This window comes from Prionailurus viverrinus, chromosome C1, assembly GCF_022837055.1.
Source record: "Prionailurus viverrinus isolate Anna chromosome C1, UM_Priviv_1.0, whole genome shotgun sequence".
Classification (NCBI taxonomy): domain Eukaryota; kingdom Metazoa; phylum Chordata; class Mammalia; order Carnivora; family Felidae; genus Prionailurus; species Prionailurus viverrinus.
Window position 1 is genome coordinate 28,004,413 of NC_062568.1, and position 18,109 is coordinate 28,022,521.

Genomic DNA, 18,109 nt, shown 5'->3' on the forward strand with positions numbered 1-18,109 from the left:
GGAGAGCATGTGATAAAATATTTTGCAGAAAACCAAAGGGGTTCCTTACTCCTAGCTAGCAATCAACACTGGGTAGTTTCCTTCTGGCTCACTGACTTTTAAACCAAGTTCCAACAATGGGTGAGAAAGTATTAAAGCACTTGTCTCCAGACTATAATTTTTCTGACCACATGGTGAAATGTGTACAGGAGTAGTGAAGAAAACAACAGTTTTACAAGTATTTCACCCAAAGCACAAACTTCTGACATCCAAAAACATAAATCACATAATGTACTATTATTTAATATTGCTTTTTATCTCTGGTTATATATTTGTTCAATGCATTTACCTATCAATTCTTGTTTGGGAGAAGAACATAGTCATGAGATTAAGATTGCTGGGAAAATGTCAACAATCCCTTTGGTCCCAAAGCTGAAAACAGCTGAGAAAAGCACACATCTAGAAAGGGAAACAAGAAACAAGAGGCCACCAAAGAATCTTTGAACATCCTGTCTGCTACGTTTCAGAAAATGTAACATTGGTATTATAAAATAGTCATTTTCATATAAAAGATGGTTCTTGCAGCATCATTCACGTCTCCCTTCAGGAATTATGTTTGCAGGGATCAATTTTTTGTTTTTGTTTTTAAAGAAGTTTAATTTGAAAACAAAAAACAATGTGATATTGGCCCTCCAAAAGTAAAGAATGAGACCTTTTTTGTTTCAATCAGTGCTTTCAGAAAAAGCAGGCTAAGCAAGGAGGTCTGGCCTTCATGAGTGAGCAAAGCCATCAGAGAGCGCTGCTTTCTTCCAGAAGTCATACTGTGACACATCACCATGGGAAGTGGGAGCACATCACAGCCGACTGGGAGTGCGCGATGCCATCACAATGAAATGATCTGAGGAGGTTCTCAGTTGCCCAGAAAAATGGCCACACAGTCTTGTGACCTATCCTTCAGCTTCTTCAATTGGCTCTGGTGGTGGAAGTAGAGAGGCCGATGGCATGACTGTACTTGTTCCTCGAGAGACCCGGTCTTGCTCTGTGTTTGTAGACAGGGAGGCCACAGCAATAGGCTGCAGCAGAGTGGTTGTCATACCAGTGGTAACTGTCAGACTGTGCCCAGAGCCCTTGAGAGTAAGATCTGGTGTGGGAAGGAGTGGCTTGAGGATGCTGACGAGGCAGAAGGCAGAACCGCTTTTAGGAATGAAATTCACCTTGTTTTTGTCAGGACAGTAAAAGGCTGGGATTTCGTGAAGCTGCTTTGGCCTAGGCATAGAACAGACAACCCAGTAATTTTAAGTCACAGAACACTGGAAGTAATTCTTTTTTTTCTAAACAGATAACTTATAGATAATGAAAGGAATATAAAACTCAAGTTATGTCAAAAGCTCCAAATGTTATGGGCCAAAGTGGAATTACACACCTAATTCAAAATAAGTATCTTAGAATGCCAGAAGTACATCATTCATCTCTGCTGCTTTCAGTTCCCTGGAGAGCCCCCTGCAGCATTCAGGTGACTCAGGCTGACAACCAACTGTATCTCAATGAAGATTTAAGACAGCCATTATGAATAAAGAATTTCCTAAAGCAAAAGAAATTCTAGATGTTTAAAAACATGTTCCACTACATTTTTTCCAAAACCTGTACTATTTTGAAGGGAGAAAGCAAGTAAATTAACGACATACAATGTCCATCTTTTGCTAAATTCCACCCCTGTGTGACTCAACTTCAGTGGGCATGAGTTTTCAAGTGTGCTTAAAAATCTCTTTGGAACAATTTTTTTAGTTAACCATGATGGTTTTCTGAGAAACATAATGGAAATATAAAATCAAAATCAAATTATTCATTGTCCCTTCCTGTCCCCAGGGGCTCCTGAAAACTCACCCAAATGGTTGGAAAAAGATACTAAGTATTACTGATATTTTGTGAAAATAAAGATATTAAAAAATTCAACTGTTAAAGTAACATGGAAATGCCACAAAATTAAAAAGAAATTGGGGCTCCTGGGTTGCTCAGTCGGTTAAGTGTCCGACTTCAGTTCAGGTCACAATCTCACGGTCTGTGAGTTCGAGCCCCACGTCGGGCTCTGGGCTGATGGCTCAGAGCCTGGAGCCTGTTTCCGATTCTGTGTCTCCCTCTCTCTCTGCCCCTCCCCCGTTCATGCTCTGTCTCTCTCTGTCTCAAAAATAAATAAAACGTTAAAAAAAAATTTTTTTTTTAATTAAAAAGAAATAAAGGTGGGAGAACCTAAATATACCAAGATTCAGATGGAACAACGTAATATGATCATATGATGAAAGTACGATTCTCATCTCTCCTAATGAAATTTAAAAAATTAAAATTTAAGTGCGCCAAGTCTGCACCAGATTCTGGGGATCCAAAAATGAAACCATCTATAAGGAGACAGACTAAATATGTAGTTCGTGGGGGGAGGGAGATGCTGGGAATAGGACTGTATCTCAACATAATTAATCTCATTTGTAATCTTACATGTTTTATGCATTTAAAAACATTATCAGGGGTCAGGTCATGATCTCACAGTTTGGGAGTTCAAGCCCTACATCAGGCTCTGTGATGACAGCGTGGATTCTCTTTCTCCCTCTCTCTGCCCCTACCCTGACTGCATGCTCTCTCTCAAAATAAGTAAATAAACTTAACACAAAAAACAAAAAACAAATGGGGCGCCTGGGTGGCTGTTGATTGAGCGTCCAACTTCGGCTCGGGTCATGATCTCACACTCTGTGAGTTCGAGCCCTGCATCAGGTTCTGTGCTGACAGCTCAGAGCCTGGAGCCTGCTTCAGATTCTGTGTCTCCCCCTCTCTCTGCCTCTCCCCTGCTCATGCTCTGTCTCTGTCTCAAAAATAAAAATAAAAACATTTTTTAAAAGTTAAAAAAAACAAATAATAAAAACATTATTCAGAGAAGTTACAAATTACTTCAAAGCATCCCTAATCTTTGCCAGACTGCCAAAGGTGTTCACAGTACAAAAAAGCTCAAGAAGTCCTGTAAGAGGTCTGACAAATGTGATAAAAATGACTTGTAAAGGGGTTTAAAGGTAGCACAAGGGAGTGGATAACCTGTGGCAGAGGAAGAGGGAGAATTTTGTAGGAAGAAGGCTTACAAGGGAAGTAACATCTGAGCTGGGTCTTAAAAAATTAATAAGCAACAGTCCTGGGGAATGCGTGCCAAAAAAAAAAAAAAAAAGGAAAAGCAAAACCTCCAAGCAGACAATGCTTTTGATAGGCAGATTTTATTAATAGTGAATACTACCCAAGGACAGCTTTGATAAATACAATAATTTAAGAACAAAGAAATAATTTAACTGATGTTTTACTAGTGCAGTCTTCTTTCTTATATACAATGGAAACATCAAGTAATTTTAGGACCACAAGTGTATCTGGGTAGATGAGAGGTAAGAAGAGCACACACTGCCCTATTTTTACTATGAGAGAGTATGGTTTTCAATTCCTTAAAGAAGATAGGAAGCTGAGGTTAGATTTCTATTATTAAATTATGCTTGAATTTTCTTTTGAAGGTGGAAGCACCAACCTCCCCCACCAAACAAAAAAAAAAAAACACACACAAAAAAACAAAACACCTTCCTTTGGTCCCCTCTTCCAGCCGCCACCCCAACCTACCAAGAGGAATCACTCCTGACCTCTAACATTTTTCTAGGAGCTTAATTATTATCCAAGAAAGAGGTTATCCACTCCTGGCACACATGACCTATACCTATGCTAATAGAAGCTGCAAGTACTAATACAACTTCAAAGCTTCAACTTAGTAACTATAAATACAAAAAAAAAAAAAAATCTCAGAACTAATTTAAAATTTTTATTTTTCCTTAAGGATTATTCCAAAAAAATTGTGTCTCAAAATAGATATAACTGTTTACAAGCTGACTTTCTGAAAAACTGATGGGATAGGCTGGATAATAATTATAGATATTCTTATACTGATGCAAGGAATTCTTTCCTATCTGTTTTAAAAGCCTTATGTAATTTTTTTTTAATGCAGGAATTAATTATCAGCAAAGAAAATGCTGGGTCCGAGTTACTTATAATTGGAAGAAGGGAGAGAGGGAGGATCATGTTATATTTTTTAAAATACTTCTATACCACAAAAAGGCCAAAATACTTAGGAGTCTAAGGTAACTAAGGACAAAGAATTCATTAGTTTGGCAGAAGAAACAGCATATTAGACTTCCTTTAAAAAAGGAAAAAGTGCAGACGACATGGCTATGGTATGTGCTATAACACAAAGAATATAGAGACCGAAAGAAATACAAAATCTGGTATAAATTCTGGTCTAAATACAACCACCTATTTGCATTCAGGTAAATAAACATACATTTCTAGAAACCAGAGATCAAGCCTCACCCCACTCCAATCTCCAGTTCCTATCAGAGTTACTTCCTTCAAACCAAGAGTTAAAGAGGAGTATTCCTCAAACAATGATTAAATAAACTCAAAACTTTTAATTTGGACCAATAATCTATATTTGTTTGTTGCTAGTGTGCCCAGTGGATTTTGCTCTCATTTTGACAGAGGTAGTGCAAAAGAGACGAATTTTTTTAGACTTTGAGTAATTTGTTTTATTGATAAAAAAGTTAAAATTACCTCTAAGAAATCCACTCTTGGGTTACTGCTATTAATTTTTGTTTTGGTACATAATGAAAATGCTTAAAAATGCTAGACATCCTTTGTATCAGTATAATTTGTAACAAACTATGTACACTATAAAAAGAGCAAGTTTACCCTTCTTTTTTTTTAATTTTTTTTTTTTTTTACATTTATTTATTTTTGAGAGACAAAGAGAGACAGCGTGAGCAGGGGAGGGGCAGAGAAAGAGGGAGACACAGAATCCGAAGCAGGCTCCAGGTTCAAGCTGTCAGCATAGAGCCCAACGCAGGGCCTGAACCCACAAACCACGAGATCATGACCTGAGCTGAAGTCGGATGCTTAACTGACTGAGCCACCCAGGTGTCCCGCAAGTTTACCTTCTTTTTAAAAATTTTTTTTTTTTTAACGTTTTATTTATTTTTGAGACAGAGAGAGACAGAGCATGAACGGGGCAGGGGCAGAGAGAGAGGGAGACACAGAATCAGAAACAGGCTCCAGGCTCTGAGCCATCAGCCCAGAGCCCGACGCGGGGCTCAAACTCACAGACGCGAGATCGTGACCTGAGCTGAAGTCGGTCGCTTTAACCGACTGAGCCACCCAGGCGCCCCAAGTTTACCTTCTAATAACAGATGCATGTGCCATAAAACATGTAACATGTCAGGGTTTATCTTCTATTTCTTTGATCCATCTATCTATCTATATACACACACATACTCTTCCCTCCCTTTAGACACATATAATGTAGCAGTATATACATAACTCAGACATTAAGTCCTGAGAAAACTTCCAAATCCAAGAGATTAAGGCAGATACCACAGGACACCAACCTACATAACAAATATTCACACAAAATCATTTATTACAGAAATTCAAACTACTTTTGAGCCAACCAACAATTTCTCTGCATTTGGGCAAATCTCAATGAGTAAATCAAAGAGCTCAACTCCAAAAACGTCCACTTGGACCATTTGATTTTTACTTAAAAAAAAAAAAAAAAATGGGATCATTGTATTAAGTTTATCTTGAGAGAGAGAAAGTGCACGTGCAAGTAGGGGAAGGGCAGAGAGAATCCCAAACAGGTTCTACCCTATTAGCTCAGAGCCTGATGCAGAGCTTGAATTCATGAATTATGAGATCATGACCTGAGCCAAAACCAAGATTCAGAGGCTTAACTAATTGAGCCACCCAGGCGGCCCTAGAATGATTCCCTCCCTCTCTCCCTCCCTCCCTCCCTCCCTCCTTCCCTCCCTCCTTCCTTTCCTTTCTTTCTCTTTCTTCCTTCATTTTTTTTCTTTCTTCCTTCATTTCTCTCTCTTTCTTTCTTTCATGTTTATTTTTGAGACAGAGAGACAGAGAGAGTGTGAGTGGGGAAGGGGCATCAAAAGAGTGTCAGTGCAGAGTCCAACGTGGGGCTCAAACTGATGCACCATGAGATTGTGACCTGAGCCAAAATCAAAAGTCAGACATTTAACCAACTGAGTCACCCAGGCATCCCTTAAGAACTCTCATGGGAAAGTCGAAGCCAGCATCTGCAAATTGGGCATAAAAAATATGAGGTATTTGTCAGAGATGTATAGTCCAGGTCCTATCTCCACATTTATGCATTAGGCCTAGGATGGGGCCTGGGAATCTGCAGTTTCAACTACTACTCCAGACGATTATGATTCAGGGAGTCCATGAAACAGATCTGGAGAATTCTACTTAAATTTTCAATTTGCTACAGTCAAGCTTTTAGAATGACAGTGACATAGCAGTTGCTAAAACAGAGTTTTCAATTACTGTCACAAAAGCAGATAGGAGACTGAGAGCTGGGATTTCCTAGCATAGAAATTAAGGGGATTCAAAAACAATGCTCTTTGTGTGGCAAAATTATTCAGAATTTAGATTAAAGGAAGCAGTGACAGGAGAAGCATACAGAGGAACAAAAGGATGCCATATTCCAAAATAATTCCAAGATGTTCATAATGGGGGGAAAAGATAAATTACATTGAGTCAGACAAGGTTGGACAATCTTCACACTGTGTTCCAGGTTTCATAAGTGAGAAAAAGCCAGAAGGCTGACTCTTATACATGCAGCCATAGTGAGACTGGAAGGTGAGGGCTAAGAACTACCAGCACATCCCCAAATAATGTTCATCACCTAATTTGCTATCTCACACACACCAACCATCCTATAGCCATCACTCACAAAGCAAGAAGCCATGAAAATATGAAGGCTACAATACCTTTTGAGACTCTGAGTCTAAAATTGCAGTGCTTGACTAAAGTACCAGCCAACCGAAATATAAGAGATCACATACCAATAGTACTAGATACTGCTTAAAATCCTACCTGCTTCTTATGTTAGCTTTATCACAGGAAAAGGAGTCTGTTACTATAATAGTAACAGAATTCTGTTTCCTATACTGGCAGACAAAATATTTCTAATAATTTTTAAAGAATTAGAGACCAAAAGTACATAAAAACTGAAGGGAATTCAACCCTTAAAAGAAGGAAGACATACTAGGTGAGAGCCATGGTCCACCTTGAATAAATATACCGCTAAATTCAATGTGTGATGTTGACTGTATACAGGTTCAAAAGTAACAGCCACAGATGACACACTGGAGACAACAGAGGAAATGTGAAAAACAACTGGGTATCAGTTGATATTAAAGCATTACTATTAATTTCGTTTGATGTGATAATGGTACTGTAGTTATATAGGAGTACTATGGTTACTTTTAGGAAACAATATTAAATTGTACTTAAGTGTAATGATGTCTGCAACTTACTTCCAAACACTTTAGCAAAAACTACCACCACCACACACAAAGCACATATAACATAACGTTAACTAGAGTCTATGCTGTGGATACATGGGTGATCACTGTACTATTCTTCAACTTATTTGAAAATTCTCATATGGACTCTTAAAAACTGAGAACTGAGGGTTGATGGGGGGTGGGAGGGGAGCGTAGGTGATGGGTATTGAGGAGGGCACCTTTTGGGATGAGCACTGGGTGTTGTATGGAAACCAATTTGACAATAAATTTTATATATTGAAAGAAAAAAAAAAGAAAAATTCATATGAAAAGTTATTTGAGGGGTACTTACGAGCATTCCTCAAAGACTTTGACCCTTTCACAGCCCTCAGGAGGTTCCCTTTTGAACATATAACTGTTGTTAGGTTTTGGTGAAGTTGCATATTTGGGCAAAGGAGAGTTGTTCCCATTCTCTGCAAAAAATGGCACGCTGGATTACTAACAAACACTACCACATAAATGCAGTCATACTAAACTGAATTGTTCATGACATTCCCCCACACCATGAACTACTTGAGGGTAGGAACAGTGTTTTATCATCAACATCATCCCCCAAGATCTAATACAATACCAGGTAAAGAGGAGATAATTAATGTTTGTTAAATCCATAAAACAAAAAATTTTTCTTTTCCACTTACAAGTACTACAGCTTAAGCCTGTATCACTTAATCCACGGCACTGAATACTGATCTATCTTGCCCCCTTATTTCTTATACACCCAGCAGAGACTCATATGCCACTTCCTTGCTTCCCAGTACATGTAACTGAGGTGGCTCTTCACTGGTTGCCTATCACTCACTCTCAGCTTGCCCTTCAGAATTTCTCGATTTCTCTGCTCCTCTGGTTACAATCTCTGCTCCACTTAGTTAGGAGCCATCTGTGCACTATACACCAAAGACTTCCTCGGGCCTATGAACGTCTCCATACCTAAGAGGTCCATCTCTGTTCATGTGCCAAAACTTCTTTCAAAGTCTAGCTCAAAGTTTTGAAATCCTTTCAAATTAACCTTATCAAAGTGAATGCTTCTTTACTCTGGTATTCCTGTTCAATGTTGATGTCCTCAGTTTATACTTTAAAAATTCTTGATATGTTACCTAAGTGTTCTAAAACTTTCAGTTTGTGTCAACTAAGCTATAAATTTTTTGCTGGCAGTAGCACTGTGGTTCTATTTTCTTATAAAAGAAATTTCTTAAAAAAAAAAACTTTGTCTTAAAGTCAAATATAGCATTACACAAAATTCATGAGGTTCCTACTTATTACTGCAGTAAAAGTAGAAAGTATGAGCCCTGAGTACCAGGAGCCATGCTAAATGGTTTACACTCACCACTCCTTTTAATTCTAAAAGTACAGATAGTAGTTAAAATGCAGATTCCTGATAAGAAACACACGGCCCAACCAAAAGATTTAATTCAGTTTCAGATTTAGATGCACACTGGAGTCACCTGGGAGCATCAAACACTCCCAGTACCTGTATTCTACACCCCCAGGGGTTGTAATTTAATTGCTCCAGGGTGTTGGCCTAGAATAACTATATATTACTTAACCTAGAAGCTGGCAAAATGGGTCCAAATAGTAACATTTACAATTGCTTATGGCTTTAATTGACTTCTTTGGGAAATCTTATGTTCTTTGCACTTGTTACAGTCTCAATAATTTAGGGAATTGATAGTAATAGCCAACTGTAACATTTTAGGAACATTCAACACACTGTGATTAACAGCTTCTAAATAAATGACTGCTGAACTGAGCTGCAGAATTTACAAATATATTATTGCTCTCAAGTACACACAGTAACTTGGGTTAGGCTAACAAAATATTGCCCTGATAGAGACAGAAGAAAGTTCATAGTTGTTTTAAAAGGTAAGAATATTAGAAATTAATATTCAAATAGCTTATGTCTCCAAGTTATTTTTAAGTTGCACAAGTAGTTCAATACTATAAGGAAGCCCTCCAACCTTTTACTGTAGGCTTGCCTTCAATACTCATTTTGCATTGACATAAATCAGCCTAATTCTTGTTAGAAATTTCACAAAATGAGATTCTTAAAAAAAACAAACAAATACTAATTTGAAGGTTTCAAGTTCAATTAAAAGTAGTAAGGTAGTAAAAACAAGACAACTAAGGCGAGAGAAAACAAAGTGCTTTTTCAGGACCAATGTTCATTTATACCAAAAAGAATGTTTTTCAGTAATAAGAGATGTGAATTAACAAGTAGAGAAAAGGAAAAAAAAAAAGGTACAAAAATAAAAGCCCATACACCCACCCAACCAGACCATCTCTTGAGCACCACGGTAAAACCTACTGTTGTATACTTTAATTTTTAAAAATCTATGTTATGAACGTATGTCAAAGTAATTACCTTAGTAGCCTTAAGTGTGTGTGTTCTACTAGAAAATGAATAGAATGAATGATAAAATAGCTGGTGTTCATTTATCATCTGGCAACAAATTCCTCCTTCATTGTACCTTTATCCCTGGGATCAACAAGCAGGTCATCAGCTGAACAAGGGCTCTCTTCGCTACCTTCATTTGAGATGGTGAGGAAGGATGTGGGGGACACAGACTGAGAGCGGCTGCTGTTGTTGCTTCCCCTGTCTGCCCCACCAGGGGTCTGTGTGTCGATGCTGCGTGTGCTGCTGCTTCTCTGTACGAGGGGGGGAGGTGCACGATGGCCATCTGGAATATCTTGTGGCTGTTATAAAAATTTTTAAACATACATATATTTATCACTGATTTCAAAACTCACCAGAAATGCACCCAATATCAACCTTCCCCTATTGTTCCAGATCACTCACAGATCAGAAATGCCCTACTAGGTCTAGCAGGAAAAAAACCTTTGTGCTGCTCCATTAGTGACATCCCTATCTAATATGACTGCCCTACTAAACACTGAGCAGCATATGCAAAGACTCTGTATTCGCAGGGTTTGGTATATGACAGATGGCCAGTGCTTGATGAATGATAAACTGCAATGAATTAGTTATCTTGTAGTAAATATTTTTTAAATCGTGAAGAATTGCCATGGTAAATGAGGAGAAATCTAGGTGTAACACCAGGTTCTATATTAGAAGAAAAGTTTATCCATTGTGTGAACTAGTGATACTTGATGACAGGTCCTGTTACCTTCTCCCTCTGCCCACTTCCCCCTGAAAGAGTTTTTCCAAAGAAAGCTTCCTAAATGAGGGAAAGATTAATGGTAGCAATGCTAATTATAGGGGAACATCAAGGAGAACATTAAAAGGAAAGCTTGCGTGGCTCACTTAGCAGGAAAACCAGCTCCCTGGTACACCTTTAGTTCATTTATCTTTATTATATCAGGGAGTTACTCCCATCATGCAGTATGGACAAGAGGGTGTGGGGGGATTGTGTTTTCTCTAAGCTTAACCAACCTTTAATATCAGGGAGAAGATCTTAAGCATCAATAAAAATAATACTGCAAACCCCCCAATTCCTCTTTCACTGAAGAATGAAAACTTAAATATACTCTGTAACATGCTTTTCAATATAAACAGGAAACTTTCTGTGTCTTATAGATGAATCATTCTTATGTCTTATGTGGATAATAGGTAAACAGAAGTGTACTTCATGATGATAAAGTCAACCAAACAATAACTCACAAACAATAAGGAACAGGTAGATTCATGCTTATAAAGTTTCTAAAGTCCTATCCCTCCCTCCCCAACAAGTTTTAATCTAAACTTATGCTACATGGAGTTGTAACAAATGAGAAGTATATACCTAAGATAAGCAAAAAGCAGTTTCTGTTCAAGGATCCAAATTTAAGTCATTATCAGTTGTCTCTATGAGATGCAAGGAAATTAAAACTTTTCATTAACTTGCCAAGGTCAAAATTTTTCAAAAGAGATAAATTTTCATTCTCTTTCAATGAGAGGAAAGAAACCTAAGTACATATGGAAAATGAAATTGTAATTTTTAAAATAAATGGAACAGTTAATGTGGAAGGACAATTTTAAGATACAAGATTACTTACTATAAGTTGTTCTTCCTTTTCCCCAGTCTCTTTAATTATTATTTCAATCTCCTGATTCAATCCTTCCACACTATTTCGGAACCGGGAACCTGTTGATTTGGTGATGGGAATTACTGGAATAAGTGCACTCTTTGGAACAGGAGCCTGAAGAAAAAGTGGTGGAGAAGGGAGAAAAGGGCTTTAATACACCACCTTTCAACTCTTTAGTTTGAAGCATACTTTTAGTTGACATGAATAACTCTAAAATATTTCAAAATTAAGTTTAGAGGCCTCACAAAAAGTTATGAGTAACCAAACATGCTCCTTGATAAACACAAAATATAATTTAAAGCCAAAATCCCAATCAAGGTAGAATTTCAGAAGTTAATTCACACCCATGAGGGACTGTAAAGAGAGGAGGTATAAAGGAAAATACTAAAAGAATGTCTATCTCAGAAATTTTTTTATGACTATAACTGAATTCAGATTTTGATATTGTTTTTTATTTTTTGAGAGAGGGAAACACAGAGACACAGAGTGTGAGTGGGGGAGGGGCAGAGAGAGGGAGTCACAGAATCTGAAGCAGGCTCCAGGCTCTGAGCTGTCAGGGCACAGCCTAACATGGGGCTCAAACTCACAAACCGTGAGATCATGACCTGAGCCGAAGTTAGACGCTTAACCGACTGAGCCACCCAGGTGCCCTCAGAGATCAGATTTTAGACAACGTAAAAGTCCTCTAGTGCCACAATTACCTATACTCAAGAAAAGGAATTTTTAAAAGGCAATTTATCAAAAAATATGTACACATTTTGGTTAGAAAAACAAAATCAGTGTCAAAGTCCACATATAATAACAAGATTGTAGACATAAGAATAATTTCCCTATGAAATTTATTTATACTTTCACTGTAATTATTTTATTACATTTTGTTAAGAAAATTATATAATTCATATTCTTCTTTTTCCACTGGCACATTATTGCTTTTGAAAAGAAATAACTGATTATATATACTTAAAGGATATTACACGGTTTCCTGACAAGATACTCAAAGTAAAATATGAATAAGAATTGTAAAGGTATCTGCTAAAGTCAACAGCAACAGTGTGCCAGAAGATCATCTTGTATATCGTCTTGCAGTCTAGTAAAGAAATGTGATTAACCCACCCTTCATTTAGAGGGGTTTCTTTGAAAAACCTCTCTTTCAGGGGAAGGTGGGCAAGGAGACAAAGGTAACAGGGCCTCCAATCATCACTAGTTTCCATTCAATGGATAGATCCCTGTTCTGTGATATAGAACTTAGTGTTAAAGCTATATTTCTCCTCTTTTATTCCTGCTCACCTTTGTAAGTAAGATTTTTTTAGAAATAAGCATAATACAGGGGCGCCTGGGTGGCTCAGTCGGTTAAGTGTCCGACTTCAGCTCAGGTCACGATCTCAGGGTCCGTGGGTTCGAGCCCCGCGTCGGACTCTGGGCTGATGGCTCAGAGCCTGGAGCCTGTTTCCGATTCTGTGTCTCCCTCTCTCTCTGCCCCTCCCCCGTTCATGCTCTGTCTCTCTCTGTCTCAAAAATAAATAAACGTTAAATAAAAATTAAAAAAAAAAAAGAAATAAGCATAATACATCAACAATCCTTGGAAAAGGCAAATTTCCATCCTTGGAAAATTTGTGAGAAAAAAGCAAAAGGGAAGCTTCAATCTGGAGTGGACAGAAAGAAAAGATGGAAGTGAAAAGGGAATAGATAATATGAGAAGCTTGAGGGTATGAGGAGAAGATTGGGGAACAGAGCAATTAAAGGGGGGAAATCAGAAGACATTATTAGAAGAAAATGGTATTTGAAAAAGAATGTGAAAGGACAAGAAATTATTTTAAGAATAAAATACATAATAGGGAAAACACAAAATAAAAATTGTAGCTACTGTTTACTGAGCATCCATCCAGTGTGGGCCAGATACCACATGCCCTCTCACTTCGTTTTCAAGACCATTCTCTGAGGTGGGCTGCAGTGGTTCCCCTGTCACATGTGAGAAAAGTAAGACTCTGGGGCCCAACAGTAAGCAATGAGGAAGTGCTGCTGCTTATCCATCTCCTTATTGCCACTTCTCAAAAGAGAGCCTAGAACAGACATGATGCTTATTCAACAAGGCTTGTACTATGAAGTGAATGTCTGTGTCCCCTTTCAAATTTCATACACTGAAGTTCTAACCCCAAAGTGGCTATTATTTGGAGAAGGGAGCTGTAAGGAAGTAAATTTTGAGGTTACATAAGGATGAGGCCCCGGTCTAATATAAGAAAAGAAATAGTGAGGTGACAAGAAACAGACTCAGACTAAAGCAGTAAAGGGTTAAAAGAAATCTACAGCTCATGAGCATGGAGTTGAGAGCATATTAGAACATTTCTGTCATGCACTCATCCTACCTATGCTTGGACTCATCCTGTGTCAGGAAACAATGGCAGAGAACTGGTACAGACTAAGAAAATCTCAGGAGTTAGTATATATATAACAAACTCAACTCTGAGCTTAATTTTCTCTTCTAAATGTCACAAAACAAACAACAGCTTGCACTGGATGCCATTTTCAGGCTGCTTTCAGACATGCATTTGGTTTGTAACTGTTAAGTTACAGAAATGAAGGAGACTAGAAGAGGAGGATGCTCTGACAAGGTTGTTACAAAAGGCTGACCTTTCTGGATTTTATAACCATAAATATCTTAAGAACAGAAAGCTTAAGGTTTCTGGGTGTTATGTTGGGAAATGCACATACAGAGAAACCTGCCAGTGTAATAACTAACAGTACATCTGGTTAATGCTTTTCAAGGTAGCAAAGAAGTCATACTCTACACATCTGGTAAGAAGTTTTTCTCAAATATAATCTAAACAGCAGCAAGTATTTATCAACAGTTTAGTCTAATTAAAGCAAAGGAAAGAAAATAAGGAACAGAAAACTGCCACTTCCCTAAGGTCAACACAGCATTTTAGGTAAACAAAGTGAAGGTTCAACTATAATTAAATAAACTAGTTATATGATAATCCACTAAAGTTGTCAGGGATTTTCCTCATTAAACACACATTCCTTACATAGCTAAATTCTAAAATAGCCTAAAAACTGAGAGTCTGCCAAGAAAGACGACCTAGAGGTTTGGTCAATACTGAATCTTCTAAGATGAATCTACATTATAACTTAAATACCTGTTTCAAAGTGTGGGGATAAGACTGTGTACAACAGTCAGGAAAGATGGGAAGAATACCCACTGAAGCAGTAGCTGAATAGGGAAAAGAAATAGAGTTAAATTTTCAAAGGAAAAAAATAGAAAAAGATCTGTTCAGTAATTCAACAGAGACCTCTGAGAGAAATATGTGCCAGAATGTAACAAATATGAGCCTAATATAACAAAAGGGATGGGAAAACTGATGTTTGGAATGGTAAAAAAAAAAAAAAAAAAAAAAAAAAAAAAAAAAATTAGAATGAATCAGAAAAAAACCCTTTCCTATCTTAAGAGCTTTTGATTTGGAGCCTCCACGTGCCCTTGATGCCTCCTGTTCTGTCGACATAAATGTAGTTCTGTCCTCTCATCTGGTATCCATCTCTTAGATCTTTTAAGCTGCAGTTATACTCTCTAATAAAGGACGCAGCAGAAGTACCTACTCTTTTGATTTCTAAGTGGTAAAATCTTTAAAAATTTAAGAATACCAATCATGTCCTAGACTGCCATATCAAGATTCTAGTGCAGAGCAGCAATTTTTATTTTTAAAGTGCAATGCCCTTCATTCCTCAGATGAAAATAGGTTTTTTCCTTTCCTTTTTTTTTTTTTTAATGTTTATTTTTGAAAGAGAAGGAAAGAGAGAGCAGGAGAGGAGCAGAGAGAGAGGGGGACAAAGTTTCTAAAGTGGGCTCTGTGCTGACAGTAGAGAGTCTAATACAGGGCTTGAACTCAGAAACTGCAAGATCACAAGGTGAGACGAATTTGGACACTTAACTGACTGAGCCTCCTAGGCACCCCAGTTTTTTCCTTTTCTTCTTCACTATCACTTTGCTCTCAAACCCTCATAGGGTGCTACAAAACTATAGTGTTCCCAGCTCATATGAAGAAATAAGAAAATCCTACGGGAGGGCTTTCTTGCTTGAGGCTAAAACAAACAGAAAACACCTGCATGATTTTTTAATTCTCACCTCTAAAGTAGTTTATGTGGCTGTGAAGATGCTGGCATCTCCCATTCTCCTGTTACTAACATCTAATTCTAATCCCCAAACAATTCTGAAATGTGTTGGGTATATTTTCTAATGGGAGTATTTCTTGAAATACTCCTTAAAAATATGGCATTATAAGCATCTAAAGGCTTTGTCAATTTTGGAAACCAGAGACATGTGAAAGATTCTAAGAAACTTGCCAGAATTTATTCTTCATAACAAATAATCACCCCCCAAAGAACCACTCAAAAAAGTATGTGAGAATTCTTTTCTAACTATAATAAATCCATTGTAAGCCCAAGGAAAAGACCTTTTGTTAACTAGTGGTTGTAGACTATACTACCATCAGAAGAGCAATACTGTTCCCCTGATTGTTAAGGAATACTAAAGGAATTTCCCTAGAAGTAATCTACATATCATGAAATACAAAGAAAACATTTTAATAACTTGGAAAGTCTATCAAGAGAAAAATCAAAGAGGGACCCCTGGATGATTCAGTTGGTTAAGCATCCAAGTCCTGATTTCGGCTCAGGTCATGATCTCACATGAAGTCCTGAGATCAAGCCCTGTGTTGGACTCCACGCTGAGTGTGGAGCCTGAAGATTCTCTCTCTCTTCCTTTGTACCTCCTCCACTTGCGCCCTCCCCCCCACACCCCCCAAAAAAGAGAAAGTTCAAAGATCCCTCCCCTAAAATATTCAGATTTCCTAACCAAATAATGGAAAATCTATCACCAGAAAAGGAAAAATGCAGAAAAAGCTTTAAGCACACACTGGACCCAACTAAATGGCAAATATTTGAGAAATGCTCTATAGAATTGGAAATATTAAAAATGTTCCTGAAGCAGTTGTAATAACACAAATATTTTTCCATGTTAAATAGAAAAAAAAACAATATAAAAAATAAGATATGGTATGATCTCAAAAAGGAACACAAAGGAAAAAAGAAAATTATCTTCAGAATGAGACTCGATGTTTTTTTTCTATTTAATTTATTTTAATAACACTTTTAAGATATAATTTTTCTTTAAAAAATATTTATTTATTTACTTTGAGAGAGAAAGGGAAAGAGAGAGGGAGAGAGAGAATCCCAAGCAAGCTCCATGCTGTCAGCACGGAGCCCAACACAGGGCTCAATCTCACAAATCGTTAGATCATGACCTGAGCCTAAATCAAGAGTCGGATGCTTAACCAACTGAGTTACCCAGGTGTCCCTAAAATATTTTTCTATTTGATATTTTTTCATTTCTAAAATTTCTGTAATAAGCATATAAATACTTTTTTTTAATAAAAAAGCTTCTGGGAAGCTTTTTTAAAAAAAGGTTTCTTTTGAGAGACAGAGTGCACGTGTATGTGTGGGGGGGGAGGGGCAGGGATGGGGAGAGAGAGAATCCCAAGCAGGCTCCAAACTTTCAGCACAGAGCCTGATGCAGGGCTCAACCTCATGACCCTGAGATCATGACTTGGGCCAAATCAAGAGTTGGATGCTTAAGCACCAAGGCACCCCATATATAAATACTTTTAATGATAAAAACTTGGGCCACCTGGCTGGCTCAGTTAGTAGAGTATGTGACTCTTGACCCTGGGGTTGTGAGTTTGAGCCCCATGTTGGGTACAGAGATTGCTTTAAAAAATAATAATAATGAAAATAAAATATAGCCCCAAATTTAAAAAGATAGCATAAAAGCTTTAAAAATAAGTTTGATATTAAATTGGCAGAAAAGCCTGGTAAAAAACCCAACTGGTTTACTTCTTTTATATTAGATCCTACCTCAAATGACCTAAGATTTACTGAGCAATTATCAAGTGCCAAGAATTGCATTAAGTGTTTTATAATATTCTATCCCATTTAAACCTTAGAACAACACAATAGGTAATATTATAATGCAAAGAACCTGATGAACCTCATACAGTTAACAAGTGGCAGAATCATATCTAACCTAGAGTCTGACCTCAGAGCACCTGTACTTATTCTCTATACTGTTATATGACCTCCTGGTTTACTTTTTGTTTTTTACCATCTAATCTGTTATTTCCAGACAATTAAATTTGTATTTTATATATCTGTTTTTAAAATTTTTTTTTTTCAACGTTTTATTTATTTTTGGGACAGAGAGAGACAGAGCATGAACGGGGGAGGTGCCGAGAGAGAGGGAGACACAGAATCGGAAACAGGCTCCAGGCTCTGAGCCATCAGCCCAGAGCCTGACGCAGGGCTCGAACTCGCGGACCGCGAGATCGTGACCTGGCTGAAGTCAGACGCTTAACCGACTGCGCCACCCAGGCGCCCCTATATATCTGTTTTTAATGTTAGTAGATATTTTTTATAAGAGCTTATTGAAATTCACAATACCTACCACTCACCCAATTAAAGTGTACAACTTTTGTTTTAATGATTACTAAACAGAGTTGTACAACCATTATAATAAATTTTAGAAGCACACTAATTAAAAAAAAAAAAACAACAAAACCCTCCAGCAATTGGCAACCACCAATCTATAATCTGTCTCTACAGGTCTGCCTATTCTGGACATTTTAGTGGAATCATAG

General features: G+C 37.5%; 1 protein-coding gene across 1 annotated transcript in view; it reads right to left on the bottom strand.

The window, feature by feature from the left end:
• Positions 1-678: 678 nt before the first annotated feature.
• The window catches only part of FAM117B (family with sequence similarity 117 member B), a 92,810-nt gene continuing 75,379 nt past the window's right edge, over positions 679-18,109 (bottom strand). The window contains exons 5-8 of the mRNA XM_047873571.1: positions 11,397-11,540; positions 9,872-10,097; positions 7,699-7,819; positions 679-1,245 (exon numbers count right to left, since the gene is read on the bottom strand). Coding sequence (XP_047729527.1) covers positions 927-1,245; positions 7,699-7,819; positions 9,872-10,097; positions 11,397-11,540 — 810 coding nt within the window. The 3' untranslated portion in view covers positions 679-926. The remainder of the gene's footprint in view (positions 1,246-7,698; positions 7,820-9,871; positions 10,098-11,396; positions 11,541-18,109) is intronic.